This window comes from Elaeis guineensis, chromosome 14, assembly GCF_000442705.2.
Source record: "Elaeis guineensis isolate ETL-2024a chromosome 14, EG11, whole genome shotgun sequence".
Taxonomy (NCBI): Eukaryota; Viridiplantae; Streptophyta; class Magnoliopsida; order Arecales; family Arecaceae; genus Elaeis; species Elaeis guineensis.
This window is the reverse complement of record NC_026006.2, coordinates 25,372,806-25,384,769: the sequence shown is the minus strand read 5'-3', so window position 1 is coordinate 25,384,769 and position 11,964 is coordinate 25,372,806. Positions and strand designations below refer to the sequence as shown.

Below are 11,964 nucleotides of genomic sequence, written 5' to 3'. Positions count from 1 at the left end.
TGATTTTAATCGAAAAATCGAGATGAAAAAAATTTCTATCAAAAATTTCCTTCATGGGCTTATGTTTTATTTTATTTTTTTAATACTTTAGAATTAGTGCAACTAGATGGGATGTAACTGATGATCGTGGCTGAATCTCTCCCCACTATCAACCTCTCCACTCGCTATTGTGGCAACGGATACACCGTGCAGCCCGCTGGATGCCCACTAGCTGTCTTTGTCTGTGCCATACTAGTTGCTTGGTGCCGATTGTACGGTAGGGAAACTAAGCGAAAAATTAAATTAAAATTCGACTCCAATCCGTTCGTCCGGACCCTTCCCTGATCGCGGAAACATCAAACGTGCGGCACCGCCTGTGGCACGGGGTTGCTGCCGGTAAATAACTCCAGAAATTTCCGGAAGGCAGCTGGGTGTTGTTACTCTCCTCGAAAGCGGGATGGTGGAGCTTTTAGCTCCAGAGATGGAGGACACTGCGACCTTGGCGGAGATTATAGGGTTTCGTCGTCCTCCGGAGGGCTATCCTCCTGGTTCGCTTGTTCCGGAGAACAGAAGCCGGCAAGAATTTGGATCTCCCCATAAGAAGGAGAAGCATCAGGTCGGTAGCGCTTTGAAGGAAAAGGGTTTTAGGGTTTCAAAGAAGAAGAAGAAGAAGAAGAAGATTTATAGTTGCATTTCCGAGAATAGTCACGATCACTGGAGTTCCGAGGAGGAGATTGCTTCTAGGGTTTTCAAATCACCCAAGAAAGATAGGAAGAACAAACACCTCCCTCAAAAGGATTTCGAGAATGGAGACATTGTTTGGGCAAAAGCGTTTCCTTACACGTGGTGGCCTGGCCGGATTGACAGAATCAAGAATTCCTCGGGTCTGGTATCATTTTATGGTTGCACGAAGAGTCAGTGGTTTCGGGTTCCTGAAATTCGTGGATTCGAGGAGAATTACACCCATATGTCGAAGAAGATCGGCATGAAGTTGTCCGCTAATATCAATCTTGCTTTGGAGGAGTTGAGCTGGAGAACAGCATTAGGGTTGATGTGTTCTTGCCAGAATTCAGCTGTGGAAGCAACTGGCGTGTTGGTTGATCAGACTGCACAAGTAAGAAAAGGATTTGAGCCGACTGACATTTTGGGTTTCGTGCTAGATGTGGCTGTTTCTGCATGGGTTGAAGATGTAGAAAAGGTGAGGGCGGTTAGAGTGTCAGCACAGGTCGATGTTTCAGCCTGTCAGAATGGTGAAGTGGGTGAAGAGCTCTGTCCAAATGATTTGTTGGATTTTGTTCTTGATGTGGCTGTTTCTTTGAGCATTGGTGACTATGGCTCTGTCGGTATTGCTAGAGCAGTGAAGCAACTCCTTGCATATCGGCAGTTTGTCTCTGTCTGCCCAAATTGGTTGTCTGGGCAAATTATGGGGGCTGAGGACAGTTCACTTGATGATGAGACCGAAGGTATTGCAAAATGCCCCTGTTTTCAATTTTGACTAATTTTTGGCTATTATATGTTTTTGTTGTACTATGATCAATTGTATATATGCTGAATTTATTTCACATAGACTAACTCATTTATGCTGTCATCTATCATGAAGATTTTACATACTTTTTCAAAAATTAGTATTATTTTTGATGCACTAAACAGAAGGGCGAAATCATGGTCAGAAAAATACTGTGCATTCGGCTGGTGTTAAGCAGGTCTATGAATCTTGCATTCTCCTCCATATGCATAGAAGGGCTTCAAAACTTAGAATTATGGAGGACGAATTAAAAAAGTAAGCTCGTATGTGCAGAAGAAGAGTCATAGAAGGCATTCTTGTGCAGAATAATGAAAACAAGACAAGTTCTATGTTACATCTAGAAAAAAAGAGCTATGATAAGAAAAAAGATCTCTTGAATGCATTTTTCATGCATTTAATTTCATTTTCCTTGATAAGGTACGATACCAGTGCAATTATCCCCATATTGACCATTATTGATTTATCACGGACTCCTACATCTAAATCAAACTATAATGATGCTTAAAGGTAGCTAGAGTGAATGAGAAGTATGTTCAGGTGGAATTTTGTGCACTCAAGTTTCCTATATTTTGTGATGGGAAATTATTAAAAAAACAGAAAAAAATAATGAAATAGAAGGGAAGTCTTGATCTTAGTTGTCAAAAGTGGATGCGGATACAGAAGTAGATTTTGATGTGATTGCAAGGAAGTGGGGCTCTTATTTTTTTCTTTTTCCATAAGGAAGCAGGTGAGAATGAGGTTACAAGGAGATTTCGAAGCAGGTGCGGCACTCAAAATAGAAAATTCATGCTACCAAGGTCTTGAATTATATATTTGTTAGATCCCTTAAAATTTGCCATCTTATGATTTTTCTACAAGATCATCCTTTATTGTCCTCATTCTAGTTCCTTCTTCAATCTACAAACTATCTTCCTATGCTAAATGTAATAAACACCTTCACTCTTTCCCAGCTTCCTAAATTGTAACTGTATTTCTGTTTTTAATGCTTATTTGGATGTACAAAATGGAGAACCAATTTTGATGGTATGGCATGTGAATCAAAGACTTGAGGAGGGATCAAGGATTATAAAAAAAAAGAAAGCAATGGATTGGCAAAGTACCGTGTTGTACCATTTCAGTGCAAAACTGGCATCGATATGGGTGATAAGATGCCAAAACCATCCATATTGATATGTATCAAGTGTATTAGTCTGTATGAGTCAGTATTGGGGCATATTGGTCGCATTATACCAACTGTACTAGTCAATGATAAGGTTTCATTCTTCTTTGTTGGGATTCAGATGCGTAACGGAAGGTGGAATTTTAAAATTTTTTAATATGGATTCAATAATTGAAAACATATGATTCAACTCCTAAAACCAAAATCATCTTGATGATTACAATCAAACACAAAGAGAACAATCAGACCAGAGAGAAGAATAAATATACTTCCAAGACGATCTTGGATTGCTCGCTGCTTGATTGATTCCACAAGACACCCAAGCAGATGTACTCCAATGCTAGTCCATATAGAAATCGATCAAGGACTCTCCCTCAGCTTTTTCCTGAATTCCTTCTCAAAGAATCCAATGGCCCTTCTTTTGTTTTCTCCTTTTTTGCTGTGCACCACTTGGGTGTTAAACCTTTTTATGTGGGGGTGAGGCGTGAGGGTCGTGCATCTAACCTCTTCAAGGCATGAAGGGAGGAGAGAGGTGTCAACTCTTTTTTTGGGTGTCCAACTCTTGGGTGCGTGAGGCATGAAAAAAACCTGTCACATGAACTCTTCTTAAGCATGAAGAGTTTTGGCGTGAGGAGGTTTCTTGGTGTCAACCTTTGATGTGTCAAATCTTTGACATGTCAACTCTTTGACATGTCAATCTTTGACTAATCAAAGTTGTAAAGTTTTCAAACTCTTTGGTCTCAAACTTTGACTATCCAAGATTGTTAGGAGTCCAAGTGCTTTAGGGATTAGGGTTTAAATATGTGCTGGCATGTATTATCTAAAACTCTCTAGGCTTTCACATAAATCCAAATTCAATTAGGTCTTCCAAGGCCTAACTTTAAGTTCTTGATCAATTTTTTAAGTGTGTGATCCATTGGGTTTCACGTCTAGCCAGTGGTAGGCTTAGGCTCATGTCTACCTAATTTAATTAAAATTCTTCTAATTAATTAGGCCCAAAATATGTTAAGTCCAAGTGCATCAATTAATTAGAATTCTTTGAATTAATAATTGGATTAAATTTTTTAATTCATGAGAGCCTACAAGTCAAGATTGACGTCTAGTAACGTATCATAACTATTCAGAAGATATAAAATTTTGATAAAATAATCAAAATATCCTTCCATAGAAAATTACTGTGTAATTCAATTCTTCAATTATACAACATCTCAGATAAACCATGGGTATGAAATCATATCAAGCTCAAATACTTATCCATATGTATCTTAATCTGATGATGATGACTCGATTAATGAAATATTAGAAATTCTTTCTAATTTTCATCGTGCTTTAGCTAAAGACTTTCTGAATCATTATTCTATGAGATTACATAGGATGTTTTCTCCCCTTATAAGGAATGATTGACTTTTTGTTGATCATTCACAATCTCTATACACACTTCACCATGCCCAAAACATTCCATATATGTCTTAGAGAATAATGCTAGGGTTTGAACTAAAGCATATATCCATATACACAAGGTTTCATGGTGATCTCAGGTCTAAGGATCATTTGCACTACTCTTATTAGATAATCAATTTTTGACATGTTACTAAGATTTCATTAGATATTCTCCCTATGGATCAATTTAATGAACTCATTCTTCAATGGGCACTCATATTCTTGTATTAGTGTCTCTACGTAAGTGATTGTGAGATCAATCATCTTCTTCTTTGAGCATACATAGGATGTGCTAGTCTTACTGGTATCATTAATCCCCGACTCAATGATCTTGTGATTGAAAATATTTTAGATTGAGACTATTAAGATTTTAGATCTCAGTGGCATGATCTCATCATGGTCTCAAAATCATTGTCTTAATTTATGTGATTCATCATAATTTTAATTAAGTCATAAATGAGATAATAAAATACGATATATGATGAAATACAATGCCTCATATTATTAACAAATAATCAATATTATGTACATGAATAGAAAAATAAAACAGAAAAGTCCCATCGCATAATACATACAATTGACTTGCAGGGCACTATTCTTTCAATCTCTCACTTGCATTAAAATCAATTATTCATATATTTAATGCCCATGCTATTAAGGTGGCGGCCAAACTGCTAATATGATAAGACTTTAGTGAATGGGTCCGCTATGTTATTTTTGGTGTCGACTTGCTTTATAAGTACATCTTATCTTTCAATAATTTGTTAAACAAGGTGGAAGCATCTTAAGATGTGCTTGAATTTTTTATGAGATCTTGATTCTTTGGCCCAGCAACAACTCTGGTGTTGTTACAATAAAGTGGCATGGGATGTTCAATTTCTGGAACCACACCTAACTTGGTGATGAACTTCTTCATCCAGACATCTTTCTTAGCAGCTTCACTTATAGCAGTGTACTTCGCTTCAATGACTAAGTCAGCTAGGTCTACTGTTTAGAATTTTTTCAACTCACTGCTCTTCCATATAGAGTAAATACGTATCCCGAAATGAATTTGCTATTGTTAGGATCAGATTAAAAACTAAAATTTGTACATCCTTTTAGTTTCAAGTCCAATTCGTCATATACTAGAAATCATTTCTAGTCCTTCTCAAATACTTGAGAATATTTTTCACAGCTTTTTAATGATCTTTTTCTAGATCTACCTAAATCTTTTGGTTATGCTCAAAGCATAAGCCACATCAGGCTTGATACATAGCATAACATACATAATAGATCCTATAGCTGAAGTATAAGGTGTTCATTTTCTTTGTCTTCAGGTGTCTTTGGAGACATCTTCTTAGAGAGATGTATGCCGTGACTTATGGGTAAGTAATCTCTCTTACATCCATCCATGCTGAACCTCTTCAACACGAGATTTATGTACCTAGACAGGAACAAACTTAGTATCCTTTTCGATCTTTCTCTATAGATCTTTATACCAAATATGTAGGATGTTTCATCCAAGTCTTTCATGAAAAATTTCTATGATAGTCAAGTTTTGATTGATTGCAACATTGGAATATTATTCTCAATGAGTAGTATGTCATCTACATACAAAACTAGGAAGACAATAGCACTCTCACTTATTTTCTTATATACACACGGCTTATCCATATTTTTGATAAAGCCAAACGATTTGACTATCTTATCAAAATGGATGTTTCAACTCCTCGATATTTGTTTTAATCGATAAATAGATTTTTTTAGCTTGCATACTTAATTTATTCTCCTACTAGAGACAAATGTCTTTGGTGGAGTCATGTAGATTTTCTCAAGATTCTCGTTGAGGAAAGCAGTCTTAAGTCTTAACATCCATAGTTATAATATGCAGCTATAGCAAGTAAAATCTGAATGGATTTTAGCATAGTTACTGGTAAAAAGATCTCGTCATAATCAATACTTTGTCTTTGTTCAAAATTTTTTTGCCATTAACTTGGCTTTGTAGGTTTTTACATGGCTATAAGCTCCAATCTTCTTCTTGAAGACCTATTTGCAACTTATTAGAGTAACACCGTCAGATGCATCAACCAAATTTCATACTTGATTGGTGTTGGGGGTGATTTTATACTAGCCGAAGATATGAGGCATATGAGAACTCGAAGTAACCTTGGGATCGGCCAGCTTCTCTTGATTTGCTTACTATGAAAAGCTTCTAATCTGAAGTCTGGTAGGGGCTCGGCCATCTCTCCAATCTCGACCCTCGGTCGCTGGTCTTTACTACGGCGATCTATCTCCACCAGCCTTGATGCTGGCCAACTCAACAAGGCACTTGAGCTGATCTTATTCGACAAAATAGGAAAGGTTGATCTTCAGCCCCCACGTAGATCTTCAAATCCCGTGACCATCGGAAATAAATGATGACAAGTGGATAAAGAATAAATAAAAACTAAATCTATCCAAATAAGGAAAGGATAACGGTTGAATCTTGTTAGATAAAGTAAGGCTCACCGTCTGATCCTACTTCCTTCTCACGGCTCTTCAGCTTCGTCTATAAATAAAGGTTTATAGGGGATCCTCAAGGTATGAAAAATCTCTTTTCCAACACGCTCACTCCCTCCCTCCCTCCCATCTGTGCCAGAGATCTGACTTGAGCAATGGAGGATCCCTGTCGAAGCCAACTCCGATTAGATAATTTTCTTGTAGGTCCTGCCGTTGTCGTCCAGCCGTCGCCGTCAAGTTCCAGTCAATCCGACCTCAAGACGGATTTTTGCTACAACAGATTGGCATTAGAGGAAGGGCTAGGACTGTTTATGGGAAGGAGCAAGCATCTAGTTAAAGAAACTTCGTCGCATCGTTCCAACGCCATCGAGATCCTGGTGATCAAATCTACTGGACGCCGATGAGATCCAGGCCGGCCATCTCTAAATTGGCCGACATCAATCAGATCTAATCGCCTACGAATCAATCAACGCCCTCCAAACTATCCTAATCGGGCTCGAAACTGGTGGGCTTGCGATCCAAATAAGGAGATACGAAAATCCCTCAATTTTCTAATCATTTTTATTTCCTCATTTATATTTCAAAATTTGAATTTTTATCAAGATCTAAATGAGGAAAGAGATTACAGCCTTTAAGCAAAGAAGGAAGATTCAAATGAGAAAGGGGATACGAGAATCTCTCGATTTCCAAATCACCCACGCTTCCGCATTTCGGAATTTGAATTCCTGTCGGGATCCGAACAAGGAGATCGTGATAGCTCAAAAAGGGAGAGACTCCTACAGTTCAAAATTCTCATGGTAAGAGGATTTCAAGTTTTCATTCACGATTTTATTTTTCCTTCTAGCCAGCCCATAAGTCCTTGAGCATCCTTGCTGAGGTGAAGCTTAAAATCGAGCTAAGACGAAGCTCGAGCCTAAGCCAAGATAAAGATTACGTCCAGTATTCACTCTCACTCTCGGTAGTGGAGTTTGTGCTCCCCCCTCTTCTCTCTCCCTTGCAAAGAAGTCAAGAAACCCTCGTTCTCCGGTGATTCTTAGCTCCAGATCTGAGCTCTTGTCGCTTTGATGCCTTACACGGGTCTCGATCAAGTCTCACGACGGTCGATCTCTGGGAGGAAGAGGTCGATCGAGGCAGTGCCCCATGCCAGAAAGCTCCGATCCAAGATTTCTCACCTTGGTGAATTCCTCTACTCCCGATCGTTGACGCTTCCTTGAATGTGCCGTTTAATGCCAAGGACGAGGTAGAGTCCTCATCTTCCTACCTCCGGAGCGATATCTTGAGTGAGTCTAGCTTGATCTTCGATAGATTCAGAGCTTTGAAGTAGTCGAGATCTCCTTGTCGGAGAGTCGAACTTGGCTGCGATCGCGATTGGTGGAGGATACTGCGGCTAAACTGAAGAAAGCCAGGGAGTTGTATGCCTTCGAAACCTCCATGAGGACTACTCCAAGAATCTCTTCTCAAGAGATCTCATCACCCAAATCTGATTTGGAACTCCAACACTGGAAAAAACCAAACCCTAAGACAAGCAACCCTTGTTTTTCTTTTCTCTCTTGCCTTCCTTGCTATTTTTTTTCTCTCTATTTTTCTTGTCTTTTTCTCTGAATTTTTTCTATCTTCCCCCTACTATTCCATGCCTAATTACCAAAGAATTCAGCCTTATCCCATAAGGTGTGTCCCATTTAAATAGAAAAGAAGAGACGCTACAAAGGGATGCCAACACTTGGTGTCTCCTTGGTTTCACTAGTGATTTAATTCATTTAAGGGAGTTGGTTAGGAGGTTAATGAGCAGAAGGATTCCTCTTCTATGCACAAGCCCCTAAGTGTGACATCAGATGCTGCATCCCTTAATGAATTAGCATGGAATAATGCTTAGGAATCAAGATAAGGCAAGGAGGTTAAGTAACTTAATGAAGAAGGACTCTTCTTTTTTCCTTAATGCAAAAACCAAGTGGGACGGTATTTATTTTGGCATGAAAACTAGGTGATATGGCAGAGTCCTTGAAGGGAAGCGTAGTGGTTTTATGCATGTATTTCTTAAATTTTATAGTAGAATATACATAGATTAAACAATTTAATCTACATTGCATGCATATATCAAATTTAAAACTATAAAACAAAATCCATGATATGAACTAATATGTATATATGTAAATCTGAAATATAAAATTTAGCAAGTATAGATCATATCTATATCAAATCAGATCATATCTGAATTATATTTAGATCATATCTAAATATGAATTGAGTTCAAAACTTTATACTTAAGTGTGGATAGTAGATCACCACATCTAAAATTTATGATAGTTGGTTCTTCATGATGCTCAGCAGTCGCACACGCATTCGATCTCTACAGGTATCCACACGAAGCCCTTATGCTGATCAATATCCTCAGAAGTGCTAGCTCGTGAAGACACCATGCTCTTGGTTGATTTAAGAGGGACATAAGGAAGATGAAGAACAAGGAGATCCTCTCTTTTTCTTTCTAGATTTACGTATTAAATTTTTACGATAGAGATCAAGAGAAGAATCCTTTCTTCTCAATTCTTCCACGCACAAAAGAGAACCTTTCTCTCTTCCTTTCACACCTTTAAGAAGAACTTTTCTTCTCTAATTTTTTATGATAAAAATTAGATCTAATCTAATTTCTCATATACAAAATAATATTGAATCTTAAGCTCTAGAAAAATTCAAAAGAGAGATCCAAAAGAAGAACCGTTCTTCTCTCTTCTTTTCCCTTTTCTCCTTGATCTAGAGCCCAAGAAAACCCCAAACATCCAACCAAATTTTTTTAATATATTTTTTTAAATTTTTATATTAAAAACTAGATCTAATCTAATTTTAATCTTAAAAAAAATAAAAAAAAATTTGAAAGAAGAACTCCTTCTCTAAGGTTGCGCACTAGAAAGAAGACCTTTCTTCTTCCTTATCTTTCTCTTGTTGGGAAGAACTTTTCTTCTTCAAGTTTCTACTGTAGAACCACCAAGAGGAGCTCTCTTTGACACCTTGAAACCAGTAGCAAACTCTCACAAAATTTCTTCCAAAGAGAGGAGAGAAGAGGGGCTTCATGCATGGAGTTATGGGGCGTCCAACTCTTGGATGCCTCCTCTTTTTTTCTTTTGGGAGACACATGGGATGGAGGGATGCCCCTTTTTTCTTCACAGAAGGGAGGAGAATGTGGCTCTTTATGATAGATGTAGGTTTTCTCATATTAAAACATGAGAGGAGCGTAGGATCTCTTAAATAGATGGGTTATGAGTTGGTTCAGCCCTATTCCAAATAGGACTCATGAATCTTGTTCCAACTCTAACTAATTCTTAAATCTAATCCTAACTAATTTTAAAATTAATTATAACAAACTAACTAATTAGGTCCTAGTCCAATTATGAAATCAATTAAGCCCCAATCTAATTAAAAAATTAGTTAGATTAAAATCTTATTGATCCAGGGATTGATTCTTGGATATTTTTCTTTTCAGGGAAGCATTTGATAATAGGGCTTGATCCAATCAAGCCTATTATCTAATAGAGTTTGATCCAATCAAAGTCTATATCAAACTAAATTGAATCTTATTCAACTCAAAATTTGATTTGCATCCCTAAGTTTAATTGGAACAAGCCCTGTTATCCAATAGGGTTGCATCTAATTAATCCAAAGCAAATCTAACTGAATCCAATTCAATTAGATCTGATCCAATCTTCATTGCTCCATCAAATTTAGTCAATAATAATTATATTATTAATTAATTATTCTTCTAATTTATCAACTATTAATAAATATTTATTATAACTTTTGTACAGGATTAATCATCAATCACATTGATAATTAAACTCTTCAATGATTCATAATCATCGATTAACCATTTGATCAGATAGGTACTTCTATGTATGTGAACCCATAGGTTTAAATCTAAGCTGGTAGTATAGGAATCAATTTTTGTACTAATCAAAGCTACCATCTAACAATAATTTTTGATGTTCGGATAGGCTGAATGTGTTAAAAAATAGGATATGATGATTGTAAAGATTTTTAAAATCTATACATGCATCATACCCTATTTTCTAAAAGTGGTATCAGATCTCCACATGCATTAGATCATATCTAATCCTACCCAAGCCCAAAAGTAAAGACATACATATAATCTGAAAAATAAAAATAAGGATGAGATCAAATCTCAATACTTTGTGTAGGTAGAAATTCACTACAATCGATGATCTCGGATTCGAAGGTCCTCAAGACGCATATGTGTCCGGCCTCTATAGGTATCCATCGGGATCAACCTTGAATCTTTCTTCTCATGGTAGATCCTTCTTCTCCAAGTAGGATCTTAGCTCTTTAGAATCATGATCAACTCTTGATCTTGACTGCGAACTCAACTCTTGAACTGTAGCCCTTTTCTCTTCGATCCTTGCTGTAGAAGATAACCTTCTCAACTCTTGGCATGTAGAAAGGTGGGATGCCCAACTTTTGGATGTTGGAAAGAGAAGAGAGAGAGGGTATGGTGTGGAGAAGGAGAGAGAGAGAGATCTGGTTTTTAATCAAAAATAACTTTTTTAAAATCTTAAGAGACCTTCTCATTATATAGGCCCTTTCCTGATTCAAAATAGAAACCAATTAACTTAAAAAGGTACATCCTTATCTCATAAGAATTTATACCTTTTTAATGTGATTTTTTTCATTAAAACTAGACCAAATTGGTGGGACATCAGTCGCTTATGGTAAGTATATGGGGCGCCCCAGTCAGATAAGGTAATCTAGGTGGGTGCCCTATGCAATATAGGGCAGGTAGGTGGGGCGCCAAGTGGATTTCTTTGCTCAAGAGAGGAGGCATGGCCCCTCTCTCTCTCTCTCCTTCCATGCCAATCCACAAGAAGGGGTGGGCCCCTCTAACATTATTCAGGGGTTGGTGCCCCATGGTCCTGCCATAAAGGGAGCAAGGCGCCACCCTTCTTTCCAAAAATTTCAGACAACAAAAGATAATGAGGAGATAATTTAGTCAACTCATTGACTTAATCCAATCCTCTTGGGCTCACAATTAGATGCCCAACTAAATTCAAATGTATTTAGGTTAGTTTCAAGGCAATGGACTTGATCCAATCAAAGTTTTGAGAAGAATTAGGTTTAACCATGTGCTAGCATGATTCTCTTAAACCTAATAGGATTTCAATAAATCCTAATCCAATTAGAACTTCATAAGCTCAATTAGTAAATTCAATATTAAATCTCTTAATGTGTGATCCCATAGATTCCATTCTATCTAGTAATGAGATATATTATGATCTCCATCACAATAGCATCGAAACTTTTCTCGATGGATTGGAACATTTTTAATTTTATCCTTCGAGGATCATCGATCATCAAGATGACGTCTGATGAGTCCCACAAT

General features: G+C 37.3%; 1 protein-coding gene across 1 annotated transcript; it reads left to right on the top strand.

The window, feature by feature from the left end:
- The first annotated feature begins 227 nt into the window (after positions 1-227).
- On the top strand, positions 228-1,980 carry LOC140853783 (uncharacterized). The gene has a single exon (XM_073248738.1). The coding sequence runs from the start codon at positions 437-439 to the stop codon at positions 1,472-1,474; it is 1,038 nt and encodes a 345-aa protein (XP_073104839.1). The 5' UTR covers positions 228-436; the 3' UTR covers positions 1,475-1,980.
- The last annotated feature ends 9,984 nt before the right edge of the window (positions 1,981-11,964 follow it).